We start from the raw sequence: 18,149 nt of genomic DNA, 5'->3' as shown, positions 1-18,149 counted from the left end.
TTAACCCTAATAGACTATATAGTATAGTTCTCCGAACCCTTAAGTTTAGGGAGATATATCTTATCTAGAGAAGCTATAATAAGATATATAAATATATCGGAGAAATATAAAGAGAGATATATATATATAATACTATTTATAAGTAGTATATATATATATATAGTAGACTATATATAGTAGTATATATTATATATAGTAAATTATATAATACTATAAATAGTATATAAATATACTAAATATAGTATTCAGAAATTGTTTGGAGATAAGGTAGAGATAGCTCGGCGTTACTTCGGTATTTCCTATTTAGGAAATAAGTGTTAAGCCGGGCTCATAACCTATCAGTAATTTAGCAGATAATATATTATAGCCTAAGGATAGGTTATAATATTTAGTAGGGAAGTTAGATTAAATAAGCTTTATATCTTATATAATATAATTATATAAGATATAGTAAGGACTATACTTAGCTATTTTAGGATAGATAGAGGGTAAATATATTGTTATTGTTATTATTTTTTATTTATACTAGCTAGTAAAAATAATCATTCTTTATATAGCTAGTTAGAAGGCAAATACTAGCAGTATAGAATGTTATAGAAAGCCATTAATAATAATTAATAATATAAAATGACTTCATTATTTATAGCGATATTAAGTAAGTCATAATATAGTTTACCGTATATTATATATCTAAGGATTGCTTAGATAGTACCGGTAATATATATCTCATTTCTCACACACCATAAATATATATATATCTTACTTATACTGCTATTATATACTATTATGCTCACACTTATCTTTATAAAGAGGGAGATAAGGACTACTCTTATCTTTACTATCGATAAGCTTACTTCTCTATCGCTTCTACGTACTTAATATAATAGAAGAATAAAGAACCTAACTCTCTATTATAAACTTATACTTGATTAGTCTAATAGGATCGTTATTCTTAAAATCCTTACTATTATTAATTAGTTTAAATATATTAGTAGTAAGCTTAGCCTCTCTCTATTTATCTACTTCTTAGATAGAATTTAAGGATATATTTTTATTAGGTAGTTCTTCTACTTTAATATCGAACTAGGTTTTATACCAGAATATTATAATATCCTAGACTATCTTTATATTTAGCCGCCTACGTTAGTAGTAGTAGATATCCTATACTAAATTAAATAGATATTTAACTCTAGCGCCTATTATAGGAATAGAGAGAATATTATAAGTAATATTTAAAAGAATTAGGAATTTATTCTTATATTCCTTTTAGAATTCTAAAGGATCGACCTAACTATATTATATAGCGAAGTATTATTAGGTCCTAAATAGTTATTATATTTAGAGACCTATATCTATTTTAGCTTAGCCTAGGATATCTACTATTATAAATATAGGTCTCTAAATATAATAACTATTTAGGACTTAATAATACTTTACTATATAATATAGTTTAATATTAACTATACTTAAGGCTAACTATCTATAGAAAGTTAAGACCTAGGTAAGAGGATAGAGGCTAATAAGGAGATAGAGGCCTAACTATCTAATTATAATATAGTTACTATTAGCGATAATAAGGAGGTAGAGTCTAAAGCTAATAATATAGATAAGTAAGTTTATAATACTTTACCTAGTATTTAGGATTAAAACCTACTTATAGATTAGGAGGTAGACTTGGTTAAGCTTCTATCTTACTAGTATCTAGTAGTTAGAATTATTTAAAGCGATAGCTAGTGTCTATATAAGGAACGGAAGCGTCGGAGAGATAATAATAAATATATATATACTAAGAGGAGTAAATAAAGAGTAAATTATTAAATAGATCTAATATTAAGTTATAACCCTTTCTAGATTTTTAGAAAAACTGTAAATAAAATACCCTAAAATTACTAGCTTTTCTATATAACTTATATATATCACGAGACTAGCTGTGTTTGTATAGTTTACAGTGCTACAGTACTCCTACCGTAGTACCGTAGTACCGAACCAAGTGTCTGGTACTGCTAAGCCTTAGTGCAGCAGTACCGAACCAAGGGCCTAGTGCTACGGTAGCACTAGTGCTGCAGCACCGGTGCTACGGGACTTGTCAAGGCCTAAGCCCCACCTATGGCGGAGATCCGGTCCGAGTCCGTTAATAAACGCTGTAGTAATGGTTTGTGGAAATGATGTTGAACGAGTTAAGCTACTTTTTCTCCTGGCCTCAATTATAGTATTAGCCTGAAAACAACAATTGTAGCTACACAAATCAATACTCGTGAAACAAATAATATGTCAATTGCACCTGCGGTCAACAGCACTATGTTAAATTAAACCTCCTAAACGCTATGTACGCTAACAATAAAGTGAGTAGATGCTAAAATATCTTATAAATAGAGATTGCTTTCTTTATATTCTCGACCTAACACCGAATGTCTTCTACGAACCGTCGAGCAATACCTATCTTTATACCCGTTCCGATAAAGAATTCCGGGTCTTGGTCCTTATAGACCTGCTTAAGATTAAGACTATTGTCGATTATTATGTCACAGATTTCTCGAAATACAGCCTTAAGAGTGTTATTAGTGACATCTGACACTTGCTATTCACTATACTCCTTAACTGCTTTATCCCTAGATCTAGGGATCTTAAGCGGGCCTAGAGATTGTATGGACTGGAAGTTAGCAGAAACCTGTGCAGCCGCAGAGGTGGAAGACTGCGAGGGTAGGATATTGATATTAATAGTAGGATATAGTGCTCCATTTCTAGTTATATATCCTCCTTTGCGATTGTTCTTTTCCTATCTTTGATACTCTTCTATATATAATTCTTCGTATACTATTTCTAGTATATCCTTATACCTATCTAATACCCTACCTTTTTCGACGTAGGTAACGAGCTGCTTAAGATAATAAGTCTTTAGTTAGTAATACTTTTTTTCTATTGGATCTACCTAATAATATAGGCCTAATAGGCAAGTCGAGGATACGTACTGTATTAGATTATAGACGCTACGCTAGACAGGTCTTTCTCTAGAAGTATCCTACTTAGTATTAAGCTAAGCAGCTCTCTTATTGAGCATTCTCTTTATAATAGAGGCTTTTCCTTTTACATTATTAGCAGCAGACTCATACGCAAAGCCCAGCTACGTATTAATATAAAGATCAGTGCCGATATTCAAAGCGAAAGCGTCGATACCTACATATCGGGCGCGCTTCATATCGCCATCATAGTCGCTAGCACTCTAGCGGTTACTAACGATTCCAACCTAACATAAGTCAGTACTAGATCCACAATCCAATAGGGGATGTCGGAGGGTCATACCATAAAATAACAGAAAACCAATTTATTTCCATCATTCTCATCAGAACTAGCCATAGTAGCAGTATATTCATATAGGAACGAGGTAGCTACAATAAAGGGTATAAGGCCAACCAGGGTCACAATAGGTCCCAACAATATAAACTCTAGAATACATGCGTGGGTTAGCATACTATCACAACGAAACCCCACAGTAAAAAGAATAAGTAAAACGATAAGAAAATGTAAATACAACATATGACTACGATCATATATTCATATATACGCATATCTTATATTCTCGTTCATTTCTCAAATCCAACATATCAGGAAAATAGCCCATAAAAATTTTTGTAACTATTAAGAAATTTGCTATAGAGGAGCACCCCAGAGACTATATTAACCCCAATAGCTTAGGCTCGGAGAGGAATAAGATAGTGAATGGCCCGTGCACACTAGATTATTATGAAGACAAGGTCCAAAAACGTACAGAGCGCAACCAAGTCCTTGTTTATGTATGTAGTTATTGTATCCTGCATATCGTTCGCGAGGGGACACGGTAAATGAATTCTACTACTACAACTACTGTTATATGCAGGTTTCTTACTATTGTGTCTGACCAGATTATTAAATAACGGACCATTATTGTTTTTAGTTAGAGAAATTTAGCATCGTGAATTTACCAGTACGCTCGCCATACAACTGATTTCTGCCAAGTTCTTCAATATATATAAACTTCTCAATACACCACTCTCCCTCAATTTACTACCTTCCCTTGGTCAACTCATTTTTCCTTTATGCTTTTACACAAGTTTTATCTAGTCACATTACTATGGTTATCTACTCAAAGAGACTCCCTTAACTAATCTAGCAGGTATATCTAGTTCATTTATATATTTATCGTTTAAATAACCCTTAAAACAGTTTATTAACAAGTTATATAGGGGAGTGTGTGGTAAATGCGACGTTATAGACAATATAATCAATTAATTTCCAGGCAAACATTCATTTCCACACTATACAATTGCGTACAGCACAATACTAATACACAGAGTCCTAGCACTAAGCTACACATTTGTCGTTCGGGTTAAAATAGAATTTTGAGATTTAACAGGCAACCCCTAGCAGCCGCCCTCACCAAATGAAACAAACTAAGAGTTGCACAAGTTCCTTAATAAATTTTTTCATCTAAGTAGAGTACGTAGATAGCCCAAGAAGTTCCCCTTCAGGGCATATTTACTATAACCCTTACATAATCTATCCATCGACTAAGTGTGCACCCTCTAATTACCGAGGATCAAATTACTATAGAAGAAAAATGACTTCTATTATCGGAAGAGCTCTAATATCATCTACAATAGAAATTACTCTACCCTTCTGCAAGCGGTGTAACTAGATAGGATAATTTCTTGTTAAATTGAAGTACCTATATTAGTACTAGAAATGGAAATACATTAATTTTATATTTAATTCGCATATATATACTATAATGTAACTATATAAATCCAGCCTACTCCATAGGATCACAGGATCTACTAGTAAAATAAACAAGAATGGTTCACTATATCCACGTCTATAATAGACAGTATGGGATTACTACAGATACTATATACCGAAATATTCGACTTCTAGAGCAGGCAATTAATAACAAATTTGGGGAGAATGCTCAGTACTATAGTATCTGCTATCACTAGGATCGAATACGACTCTACCTATCCTGGCTCCGAAGGGAACTCGTCTATACATGTGTAGGGGAGAAGGGAAACAACCTTTTGAACGAGGTGTGGTACAACACATGGATATTCCGCATTAATCTGAAAATTGAAGGCAATTTGGATGAACGGACCTCACGGGCGCTGCTAGGGTTACATATAAAGGTGGAGAGGATCCAATTCACAGAAAGGGGTCCCAATGAAACTATAAAGCGTATGCGCCACTTGAGGGACGAGATCCTATGGCTAGCTGATGGGTCAGTAAAGTTGAGCGATACAGGCGACAGTCGATACTTCGGAAGACGATTCGAGATTGGAAGGGACATATGATAGAAGTACACAGGAAAGAAGGGAGGGGTGCCACTATATATGTTTAATGGAAATGATTGATTTACTATTTCAGATTTCATTAAGATATAACTAGAGCTCGCTACGTTTACATCAGCCCCCGAGTCCTTTTCTTGGCAGTATTCCAGTACAGTCGCAAATAACAGCCAAAATTTGCCTTCGTAGTAAGCTTGTATCACCTTCGCGTCCAGGATATTGACCTGTGGGCAAGACGAACGAAACGGTTACTTTGAGAAAGGGAGTATTGGCGCCATGTTGCAACGAGAAGTCTAGACGCCAATAGAGGAGAGATGCTTTTGCCCGATCTCGATCAGAAGCGTTTCTCTAGAAGCTCATCTGATTCCATCATAATAACTGCGGGCCTGTGGAGGGAATAATTCTCACTAAGATAATGTAGCTATTGATATGAAGGGAGAAACAAAACACCACAGATCATACTGTATCCCGTATGACCAATCAGCAGTTAGCGTAGTTTACCGCTTCATGCCCGGACAATATGCTTTTATGGTGATGATGGGACGAGAACAAAATAAAGACAGAATAGTAGGGAAAGGTCCAGATATAAAGTCAGGCTGCCGGAGTTAAACCAATAAATTCAGGTCTACGCTAGTCTCCGACCTGAACATGCACCGGACCCTCTGATTGAATGCAAAGAGAACAAGCATCGTTCAGATCAGAATCGTGATCTTCCATATACAGTAACCATGTAAGCAGATCCAAGCCTCCCTGCAGAACTAAGTCTGGAATTGAATCCACGTCAATTTCTACCGCATCGTTGCTGCAGTGTATCGAGACATTGCAAGCAACGTGACTGGAACTCGAACGGCGGCTACGCGGAAGAAATATAACACTCGAAGCGGGTGTGCAGCTGCACGAAATACACACATACTTGAATTCGAAAGGTGCGATGGTAGTGGGGGATCATCAAACGCGGTTGGCATTGCTGGCGGGTGTGGAGACCGCCATTCTGCTCCAGTTTGGAAATGGCAAGCGATAAAGTTCCCATGAGATTCATGTTGTATTGGCAGATGTAAGTTTTTGCAGACAACGTGCACGTGTTGACTTTGTTCTAAATGACATTCTGCCAGGGATCGCTGATATTTGCATACGCGCAGATTAAATATCAATGGAAGCCGCCAGAATCTCCACCGGACCAACGGGGTTCGCTCAGATGTGGGTTAGAGGTCGCTTCCTGGGATTGTTAAGCTTCTTGCCTAGTGGCCCGGCACGTTTATCAATAGAGTCCTCGACCCTTTGCAGGTAGACGACGAAATAGTTATAATGGGTGAAGTCCAGGTGAGTTTTGTCAGCCTCGTTGCGGATTGTATTCGTCAGGTGCTCAAAGCGATGACGCATGCGATCACGGTCCGAAAAATTATTACAGAAATGTGGCTCCCATTGCTGTATCCAGTTGGAGAAATCAGGCACGGACTGAGATGGGCGCTGGTGACTTTCCATGTATCGCGCCTTGGCCACCTCCGGATAGACTCCATTCTGAAGCTGGTGAATAAGAAATGTGCAAAATCCACCAAATGTAATTTGCTCACTGGAAATGTCGCGTATCTGTCGATTCCACTCATTCTTAAGATTAAAGGCAACATGCGTTAAGCGTTAGGGCCCAGTGTCAGGGACTAGTTGATTTTGCGCTCGTCGGGTTTGTACCATTCTGGATATATTTTTAAATGACGCTCTAGAACCCTAGCGTAGGTCTTGAATTCCCCGAGGGCTCGACCATGGTAGACTGACACCTTAGGGCCTGGGGGAGCTTGAGTATTTAGATTGGCCGAGCTCGGACGACATCACCCGAGCTCTATGGCCGCGTTTCTGGACATGCAACGGAAACGACGGGCGTGGACTCGGATTGAGAAAGCGAAAGCATCCCATTGGAGACAGTTCCTCGATGAAGCGGGCGAAGGCAAGCTCTGGAAAGCCGCAACTTACATGAAACCTCGGGAGACCTGGGAATGCAAGATGCTCGCGGAAGCTCCGAAATCTCTTTCAATAGCCAACGTTCCTCTTAAAGTGGCAAATATACCCAATAAAATGCGTATTGTTGCTTCGGGGACGCGGCAAGCGGGAAGTGGGGCAACCCGCAGATCTAATTCCTAATTGAATTAAAACGCCATCATGTTTCTAATATTGAAAAAGGAACAGCGCACATTACCAGATTCCACAATAGCTGGCCAATAACTGCAGTTGGTCAGCAGAAGTACTTGCTAACCTTTTCCCCTACCTTTATACTGCCTTTGTTACATCGTAGGTCGAAACCTGTGTAAACTCTCACTCTATATGTAAAACAGCGCGAAGTTCAATGCTTAGTATAACGATAGTAGCTTTCGCTTGGTATGGTATCTTCTCCCAGACTTATCTCATATAGGCGATCTACCTCCTTCCACGCAATTTGTGCAGTTTCCAATCATATACTGGGTGTCGTGTTATTATTAGGCACATTCAACACCCGACCGCAATTCATGGATCTTAAGGGATTTGGAAAAAAAGCACATCTTTGAAATTGCCTAGGTCCATGCAAGAGTTATAAACTTAAAGGCAAGAGTCAGAGAGAACAGCCGCTGGAGTGGGACTTTCATCCAAATCAGACTCGTGATCCCACTTGTCTCTGACTGTCACCGGCAAAACGTTGTTGACACCGCCACCCTGGGCCCTTAAATTCAACGTCTGAACACCCTCTTCGTGCTCAATCTCAATTTTTCCACTCTCCGTGCTCCGAACGAATGAAATAATCATATGAAGCAAATTGGCGAATTTGACCAACTCCACTTGGTGGGAGCTTTCCCAATGCTTGATCTTCTCTCGCACATCCTGAACACGGATATCTTCAAACGTTCCAGACTTGTGATACGCAAGAACAAAGTTAGGTATCTGCCCAATCCACAACCGTGCTAGCTCATCTCCCAAAGTGTCAACATCCATTCTCTTAATAGACCGAGTCTTCAAGTCAAACACAGCAGACTGTGGAATATGCTGACCCCCCTTGGTGATTTCCAGCTCATTCGACATATCAGCTACATCGACGGGATGGCAACTCACGATCACTGTTCCCTCTAGTGACGCTAGAAGACCCTCTTCTTGTTCTTTTTCAGTCTCGGGGTCGTGGTTCTGCATTGTCTTCAAGCCGGGAACCAACTGGGGCAAATACCCATCAGCCTCGAAACGAACCAGGCAGTTGAGGCCTGCAAAATCATAGTTTATCAACCGCTGATGGGATTCCGACCCTTTGACACGAGCGTTCCACGTGGTGTATGCCTCTGGGAATGTATGTCCGTATCCCCGGACATCGGGGATCCTCTCAGTAGGCGAGTTCTCCCTTCGGATCAGGAAAACTGTCTGGCCCACCAGCTCGACAATTATTCTGAAGGGCTGATTTTGACCCCGTGCAAAACGCAGCAAGTTACCCATTGTGCTCCCGCAACCTACGATATCCAAGTTGGCCAAGGAAAAGTCGGGCTTGTCCGTTAAAATTGCGCGGATCATTGGTTCCAATGGATACGTCGGGTATCGTGCGGCATTTAGATCGCGATAGTACTGGCCTGAGTCTTCTCGGAGCTTGGTAGGGCGTAAAAGTGGTGTCCAGGCCGGTGGCTCGCCTAAAGATATACATTAGTTTATTGATGACGGCGATACATATAATTTGAACGGGAGTCTTCACCTGGAACAATGATTTGATGACTGCTCTTGTCAAGCCAGTTGTACGATGTCAGATACTGACTGCCGGTGATCTGAGCAGCACTGTCTTTTTCGTCCTTTGCCTCTTCAAGGTCATTATGTTGAATAGCTGCGAGGATATCGCCCAGTGGTGGGGCTGGAGTTGGAACTGTGTCGGTCCTAGACATGCCTCTCCTTCCAGTATTCCTTTCCCTCCATTTTCCTCCTCGAGATTTAAAGGATAGCATTTTTAAGCTTATTTTCGGCAGTAGATGATCTTGCTATGCTGATGGGCGGCTGTCGGAACAGGTGAGAATCGTCCCGGATTTTATTAGACCATCACGTATAGTACGTTGTTGGTGAGCTTGTGCGGGGGTTCCAATTTCTGTTTGATTTTAGATATACCCCTGTCTATGCCTGCCGCTCGCCACGTCACAGCCCCGCATCTCGGTGGTGCTTGCACGGCAATCTTTTGTGCCCAGTGCGTTAATACAATACTTTTCCCGCGAGGTTGCCCTAAGTAAAATGACTGTTGAAGCCTGGCAAAGACACAAACACCACCCAGAAGCACATGTTTTCGACGGAATTTGTACCCCAACGATAAAACTAGAAGGGAAGGTATCATCGGCGCCTTGGACGAGAGGAGAGCGGCCTTATCTTTGCCTTGGCTGGGCTGCTTATGCAGACAGGCAACCTGCATCTCTTTGTGTCTCAGCCAGTGGTTGATGACGTCTAAATAAATACTTTTCTGTCACTTGATGCTTTGCTGTTGGCAATCAACTTCACCGCCGTGTTTGCCGCTCATCCCTTTCTTCCTGAAATTCTGGACCAACGCCACCTTTTAAATCTTCTTGGAGCAAAAAGTAGCTCACCTTCAAGCAATATCGTTAGATACTCTTATTATCAACCTCATCATGTCTGCCATTATCGGGTCAGACAGACTGGCTAAATATCTCGGGGCTATCCTCCATGGAAAACAAGAAGTCCAAAATCTTCAGGACTTCAAAAAATTCATCGGAGCAATCCTGGATCAAAGCAACCCCTGTATTCTAGTTGAGAAGCTGGTGTCAAGCCAAAGCGGTTTGAAAGCTCTTCAGACTGGATTGAGATTCAACCTCACCCCGGCATTCCTCAATCAGCATACAGCAAAGTTCATCCGGTTTCTGAACAATCGTGATGTGAAAGCTCTTTGCAATGGAGCTTTCCTCGAACAACTTCTCGTCCTCATTGTGGAGCCCCGTACCCTCTGGAATGCCTTTCTGGATGCATTCTACACCCGAACATTGGAACATGATTCCATCCTTGCTTTCTGTTGGATGGTGTCGGAGCTTCTCGTCTTGCCCACCTCATCCGGTGTGAATATCAACGATGATGCCCGAAAGATGGTTGAAGATGGATATATTTCCTCATCGCTCTCCATTGAGTTGCGTAACATGGGCCACAAGATCAAACATCTGTTGGAAATGAGGCTCTCGTCGATGAATGCCACAACGTCGGACAGCAGCGCAGGCGGCCGGCATGATAACGATTTCTCTGATTTTCGGTTAACAGCTATTCTTCCCACAGCGGACGAAATGGGATGTACAGAAACGCCTTTCTATCGACAAGCCGAGGAGATTTCCCGGCTCTCCGGTGACCAGCGCATCGCGGCCCACCTTGACAATCAGTTTCGGCTCTTACGAGAGGACATGCTTTCGGGACTCCGAGACGACTTTCAAATTGCCCAAGGGATCAAAAAAGGCAGACGAAAGGCTTTTCGCTTGGAGGGGCTTTCGCTCGCCACTATATCTTGTACCTCGAGCACCAAGCAGCGTATTCAGCCATGCACCGTCGGCGTTTTCTGTCATCGCGGCCTTGAACCGGTCCAATTCCTTCCCAAGCCGGAGCGCAAAGGCTTTTTGAAGAATAACCATAGCTTTGTAAAACATCAAGCATTTGGTTGCTTGGTTCGAAATTCGCAAATTGTGGCATTCGCCACAATTGAGAGAGATATTGATAGCCTTGAAGCTGATCGACCGGTTGTCATGTTGCGCATCTCTGGCGAGGAAGCCCTCAAAAAATGTCTTCTTTACCTCAAGTTGTATAATGATGTGAACTTTTTGGTTGTTGATACGCCGATCTTTGCCTATGAGCCCATCCTAAAGTGCTTGCAAGACAGGATTGAAATGCCCCTGGTGGAAGAACTGTTTCTCTATGAGCACGGTCAACCTGTGCGACAATCAAGTCTGACGCCGTTCAATGTGGTTGAGAGACTGAAATTGAAATATGGGAGCGATCTTCAGGGAATACTTCAAACAAAATCCTCAGTGACCTTGGAGAACTCACAGCTCGACTCTCTCGTAGCTGGATTGTCACAGAGGGTCAGCTTGATCCAGGGACCCCCAGGTCAGTCAACAGTTGATACCAACGAGATATCGTTCGATGCTCCGGAGAGTGAATAAAGCTGACAGAATCACCAGGTACCGGAAAATCCTTCATAGGTGCGTTGCTCGCCAAGGCTCTACATGACCACACCACAGACAAAATCCTTGTGATGTGCTATACCAATCACGCTTTGGATCAGTTTTTGGAAGATTTATTGGACATTGGAATCGATGCCTCTTCCATCGTACGACTGGGTTCCAAGTCGACTCAACGCACAGAGCCACTTAGTCTGTTCAGACAACAATCATCCTATAAACGAAAACAAATTTCATGGAATACCATCAATTCACTTGAGTCAGATGCACAGAACCAAGCCTCGGAACTACAGAGCCACATCAAAATGTACCAGAATCAGATGGCAGATGCTTTGTCCATCCTGGACTATTTGGAATTTGAAGACCCAAAATACTTCGAGGCTTTGGCCATTCCTGAGAACGATGATGACATGGCCATGGTGACACGTTCTGGGAAAGCAGCAAAGGGGGACTACCTTTTCAACCGATGGATAGAAGGAAAAGACCCTGGAGTGTATTCTTCTTTTATTCCCTCCAACTGCCAAGATATCTGGGCGCTCGGGAAGGAGCCGCGGAATGACAAGCTTCAGTCATGGAGAAATGCCCTTCTGGCCGAGCAAGCTGCGTCACTGGCAAGCCGTATGAATTTGCTTGACAAATGCCAAAAGCGGTTGAGTGCTCTTTGGGGAGAGAAAACGAGAGTCATACTCAAATCAAAGCGCATCATCGGATGTACCACTACGGCTGCTGCAATGTATTCCGACGAGCTCCGGCATGTGTCTCCAGGAATCATGCTCCTCGAAGAAGCCGGTGAAGTTTTGGAGTCGCATGTCCTCACGGCGATGGGGTCAGAGACCAAGCATTTGGTTTTGATAGGAGACCACAAGCAATTGCGACCCAAGATCAACAGTTATAGCCTCAGCGCTGAAAAGGGGGACGGGTATGATTTGAATGTTTCTCTTTTTGAAAGACTCATCAATGCTGGTTACCCCCATACCACTCTGCTCAAGCAGCATCGAATGTGTCCTGAAATTTCAGGGCTCGTACGGAGCCTCACGTACCCCGGACTGGAAGACGATGATAGCACCAAAGATCGCCCTCAGCCACGGGGACTCCGCGATCGACTTATCTTCTTCCATCATAAACACCTTGAGGCTGGCTTTGCAGAGATAGCTGACCGACGAGATGAGGGTGCCAAGATGAGCAGGAAGAATGTTTTCGAGGCTGAAATTGTGTTGAAGATTGTGAAGTATCTTGGACAACAAGGCTATGGGACGGACAAGATAGTTGTGCTCACTCCGTATTTGGGCCAACTCTCCCTCCTGAGAGATACTTTAAGAAGCCAGAATGATCCCGTACTCAACGACCTTGACACCTACGATCTCCTACAGGCAGGACTCTTGTCACAGGCGAGCGCCAATCACTCAAAGCGGCAGCTCAAGCTTTCTACAGTTGGTGAGTATATGAGAAAAAGTCTTGATGCAACATTCTGACACGAAGTAATAGATAACTACCAAGGAGAAGAGAGCGAGATTGTCATCGCATCACTGACTCGGAGCAACAAGGATGGCGATGTCGGATTCATGGCAGCCCCTGAACGACTCAACGTTCTGCTTTCTCGAGCGCGGAATGTGTTAATATTGGTAGGTAATTCAGAGACGTTTGTTGCTAGTCGGAAGGGAAGAAAAGCCTGGAAGCCGCTCATCGATCAACTCAAGTCCAATGGGCATCTTTACGATGGATTACCAGTTCGCTGCCAGAAGCACCCTCAAATCACCGCCATTCTTCGAACAAATGAAGATTTCAACACCGAATGCCCTGATGGTGGATGCTCGGAGCCTTGGTAAGCCGGAAAACCTTACACATACTGTTACCGCACTGACCTTCAAAAGTGGAGTGATGTTGAGCTGCGGAAAACATGAGTGTCCATCCAAATGCCACCAACTTTCGGACCATTCGCAAATGAATTGCACAAAGATTGTGAAATGGAAATGTACGCGGAATCACAGCCTGTCCCTGTCATGCTCTCAGGTCAAGCGCGTCTGCCGTTTCTGTGTCAAAGAAGATGCTGCCAAAGAACGCAGACGCCAACGTGAGCTTGAGCTGGAGCAAACACGCCAGCTCAAACAGAACGAATATGCGAGCAAGCTTGCAGAAGCTCAAGAGGAAGCAGATCGTTTAAGAAGGCTACGACAGGATGAGTCTGACGAGGTTCAGCGAGCAAATGTTCTTGAACAGTACCATCAGGTAATCGAGGACCTGAAGAACCCTTTGAAAACGACATCCACAAGCATCGAGCCTGAATTGGATGATACACCGCACTTGGCTAGCTCAGATATTACGGAGACTGGAAGATTGCCTCTTCATGAAGGGAGCTTTCAGGGTCACGGCAATGGTCATCACAATGAGCCCGACTCTCTCAGCCAGATGCCGAACAAGAAGTCATCGATAGCCCAGACCCAATGGTTGCATGACAAAAAATTCCAAAATTTCCAGAGTCCTGAAGTCGACGAATTAATGGAAATGGTTGGCATTGAATCGGTGAAAGAAAAGTTCTTGGCCATCAAGGGGAAGGTCGATATTTCAATCAGACAAAATGTCGACATCACCGATCGCTTTGGAACCGTGCTGCTTGGGAACCCTGGCACTGGAAAAACGACCGTTGCACGCCTCTACGGCAAGTTCCTCGCGTCTATGGGTGTCATTCCCGGGGACAAATTCATTGAGACGACTGGGTCCAGGCTGGCGAATGAAGGTGTGGTAGGATGCCAGAAGACGATCGAAGGGCTTCTGAAAGACGGTGGTGGTACCATTTTCATCGATGAAGCCTATCAGCTCGTGCAGAGTAGCAGCTTTGGGGGTGCTCAAGTCATTGATTTTCTTTTGGCGGAGATTGAGAACCTGAAAGGAAAGGCTGTCTTCATTGTCGCAGGCTATCAGCGACCGATGGAGAACTTTTTTGCTCACGACCTTGGGCTACGAAGCCGATTCCCCAACGAGCTGAAATTCAATGATTTTGACGACTCTGAGCTGATGCAAATTCTCATCAGTAATATTGAGAAGACGTACAACAAGCGCATGCAAGTCGAGAACGGTCTAGGGGGGCTATACTGTCGTATTGTTGCTCGTCGAGTCGGGAAAAGCCGTGGCCGTGAGGGCTTCGCAAATGCAAGATCCGTTGAAAACGCCCTTTCCAAGATTTCTGAGCGACAATCCGAGCGACTTCAACAGGAAAAACGACGGGGAACCACAAGGGTTGATGATTTTCTCTTTACTGCGGAAGATATGATTGGCCCAGACCCATCACAAGCTCTGAAGTCATCCGCTGCGTGGCACCGATTGCAAGAAATGATTGGCTTAGCTGCTGTCAAGAAAACAGTTGATGTCCTTATGGGTACGATGAGCTACAATTATGCCCGGGAATTAGACGAAAAACCCCTCGTCGAGTACAGTTTGAATCGCGTTTTCCTTGGAAATCCGGGGACGGGCAAGACATCGATTGCAAAGCTCTATGGTCAGATACTTGTAGACATTGGTCTACTGTCTAATGGCGAAGGTATGTAAGGGTGAAACCTCTCCGATTGGCCCTGCTGAAAACATGACAGTGGTAGTGAAGAACCCATCCGACTTCGTGGGAAGCGCTATAGGCCAGTCAGAGCAGAATACCAAGGGCATACTTGCTTCAACTCTGGGTAAAGTCCTGGTTATCGACGAGGCTTATGGACTTTTCGCCGGTGGGACCTCGGATGGTACGGGAGCGAAAAGTGACCCCTACAGGAGTGCCGTCGTGGATACTATCGTGGCTGAAGTACAAAGCACGCCCGGTGAAGACAGGTGTGTACTGCTTCTTGGGTACAAAGAACAAATGGAACAGATGTTCCAAAACGTCAACCCTGGTCTGAGTCGACGGTTCCCTATGGACCAAGCGTTTGTCTTTGAGGACTTCACCTCGGAGGAGCTGAATCGGATCTTAGACTTGAAGTTAAAAGAGCAAGGCTATGGAATCTCCAACGGCGGCCGGCGAGTGGCCCTCGAGATGCTTGAGCGAGCTCGAAATCGCCCACATTTTGGGAATGCTGGTGAAATCGATATCTTACTTAACTCTGCTAAAATGTGCCACCAGAAACGACTGAACGCCAACAGACAGACAGTTCAATCATTAGACGCTTATCTTGATGCCCCTGACTTCGATGAGAATTTTAATCGTATGGAAAAGAATGGTGCAAGTTTAGCAAAGCTGTTTGAAGGGGTAGTGGGCTGCAAAGACATCATTTCCAAACTGGAGGGTTACTGTCAGATGGCCAGGAATCTCAGGCAGCTGAACATGGATGTTCGCACCCAGCTGCCATTCAATTTTATATTCCGAGGTCCTCCAGGTTTGTCAGCTTTTTGGTTCTTGTTTGTTAGATACTGATGGGTGTGGTTTGTATTACACAGGCACCGGAAAGACAAGTACAGCTAGGAAAATGGGCCAGGTTTATTATGACATGGGTCTGTTGGCTACACATGATGTAATCGAGGCCTCGGCAACCGATTTGGTCGGCCAATACGTCGGGCAAACGGGCCCAAAGACTCAGAAGGTTCTGGAACAGGCTCTTGGAAAGGTTCTCTTCATCGATGAAGCGTATCGTCTTGGCGAAGGACCTTTTTCTAGAGAGGCCGTCGATGAGCTTGTCGACTGTATCACCAAGCCTAGATATGCTCAGAAGTTGATCATCATCCTAGCTGGGTATGACGCAGACATCAATCACCTTATGTCGATCAATCTGGGTCTCAGCTCACGCTTTCCGGAGTACATCCAATTCGAGCCCCTCCCTTCCAGTGACTGTATTCACTTGCTTACTAGACTTTTATCAAAAAAGAAAATAGAGCTTCTGGAGGCACAGGTTGAATTCGACATTACCTGTTTGGAAAGTCCCAGCCCTGATTTCACGGAGAGTTTATCCGAACGCTTTCACACCCTCTCTCTAACTGCAAGCTGGGCAAACGCGCGCGATGTTGGCACACTAGCAAAGGAGATCTTTGCAGAGGTCTTTCGGGCTTACAATGGCAGAAAGCTTGTCCTAGGCAAAGCAGCGGTGCTCCAGGCTCTCAATAACATGCTTATTGAGCGATTTCAACGTGATAAGATTACAGACAAGCTCTCTTCGATGTCACATTTAGGCAAGGATGAGCTCCAGCTGCCTTTGCACATGGATTTTCAAGACAAACCAGTGACCACAAAGCACTGCCAAATTTCAACTCATGCGGACATGGCAAGTAGCGAAGATTTGGGGACAACTACCGCTCACCGCACAAACAAACCTGCTCCCACCGCCGGACGCGATATAGGTGTCACAGACGATGTATGGAATCAGCTTCAAAAAGACAACGCCTCTGCAGAGGCACACGAGAAGGAGTTCCTGGGGTTGAAAGAGGAGGAAGAGAGCAAGCAGCAGGAGATCTTGAAACTACGAGAGAAAGAGGCTATAGCGGCAAGGGAACTTGACATCGCCGTCCAAAAGGCCGACGATGATTTGCAGAGACAATACGAACAAGCTCGATTGCAGCATGAAATTGAACGCCGGAAACAGGAAGCTGCTTTCGCTGAGATTCAGGCGAAGAGAGAGGCTTCAGCTGAAATGCGCCGAAAGGAAGCTCTCAACCAAAGGAAGTTGCAATGTCTGGGCGTCTGTGTTGCGGGTTACCGGTGGATTAAACAGAGTGGGGGGTATCGATGTGCTGGTGGCAGTCATTGGGTCTCTATTGCCCAGCTTGAATCTTGTTGATCTGGGATATCGGAGGGACGCCAGGATGAAGCGGAGAGACACCAAGAAAAAGGGAAGCGATGCAGAGAGACATTCGAGCGCCAACTCAAACCTAAATCTCGTTATCAACTCCGATTTGCTCAAGAAGTCATCGTGTATTATAAGAGTCAATTGCTATTGCCTTTTGGCTTTTTCATGTCACACAATGACAGTGCATTCAGAAGGACCCACGTGGTAATGTATATTAGCAGCCAGATAAGGCACCACGGAGTGGATATCGAGGTTTAAACTCAGTAAGTATCGTAACTTCTCCCGGCATGTTTGTAAATATAGTTTGATATCAGCCTAGCAGATATTGACAAGCCATAATGATCCAGGGAAAATGGGGCACGAAGTCCCGTTGGTAGTTACGATAGATCTATGCCGAAAGCTTGAAGGTAACCTGTGTTAAAAATTATTTCATATACATGCTAGAACGAGTTTGTTGGAGTGACTCGAGCACTATATACTTTCGCAGAGGGAGCAATAAACTCCCTTAGTTAGCGATGTTCAGACTTTGTATAGTTGAAAATAGTATTATCTTTCTCTCATAGGACAACTGTTCTATACCAAGCAATCTTTTTCTATGAACGCAGAGTTTATCCTTAATTCTTCTACTATCTATTCCTGGAGTTTAGCGAAATTATACGTATCGAAATAAGAATAGTACTCTTAAACTCTCTAAAATCCTATAGATTAGCAATCGCGTATCACTCTATCGTACCGTTATTTATAATCTAGTTAGATTAAAAGCCGTACTTGCCGTGTTAGCCGGCTCTGCCAGATCTCTAAAATAATAGTGGGCTAAAACTTAAAAACGAAAGAAGATATAATAAAATACGTTGAAAAGCATTGTAAAGAGCCAGAAGCAGAAGGTCTGCTGTAATACCTCGTACTATAATTTATACAGAGGGGCATCTAAATTT

At 43.2% G+C, this 18,149-nt stretch overlaps 2 protein-coding genes across 2 annotated transcripts; one reads left to right on the top strand and one right to left on the bottom strand.

Annotated features, from left to right (window-relative positions):
• Positions 1-7,877: 7,877 nt before the first annotated feature.
• PGRI_036120 (uncharacterized protein) lies at positions 7,878-9,247 on the bottom strand (the record flags this gene model as incomplete). The annotated part of the gene is made up of 2 exons (XM_040791325.1): positions 7,878-8,941; positions 8,992-9,247. The coding sequence occupies 2 exons, from the start codon at positions 9,245-9,247 to the stop codon at positions 7,878-7,880; spliced, it is 1,320 nt and encodes a 439-aa protein (XP_040645402.1).
• Positions 9,248-9,913: 666 nt separating this feature from the next.
• Positions 9,914-17,205, top strand: GbpA (the record flags this gene model as incomplete). The annotated part of the gene is made up of 6 exons (XM_040791324.1): positions 9,914-11,384; positions 11,459-12,892; positions 12,944-13,280; positions 13,330-14,993; positions 15,049-15,813; positions 15,875-17,205. The coding sequence occupies 6 exons, from the start codon at positions 9,914-9,916 to the stop codon at positions 17,203-17,205; spliced, it is 7,002 nt and encodes a 2,333-aa protein (XP_040645401.1).
• Positions 17,206-18,149: the final 944 nt, after the last annotated feature.

The sequence above is a fragment of the Penicillium griseofulvum genome (assembly GCF_001561935.1).
Source record: "Penicillium griseofulvum strain PG3 chromosome Unknown contig_86, whole genome shotgun sequence".
NCBI lineage: Eukaryota > Fungi > Ascomycota > Eurotiomycetes > Eurotiales > Aspergillaceae > Penicillium > Penicillium griseofulvum.
The sequence above is the reverse complement of the archived record's forward strand: the minus strand, read 5'-3'. Positions and strand labels throughout refer to the sequence as shown.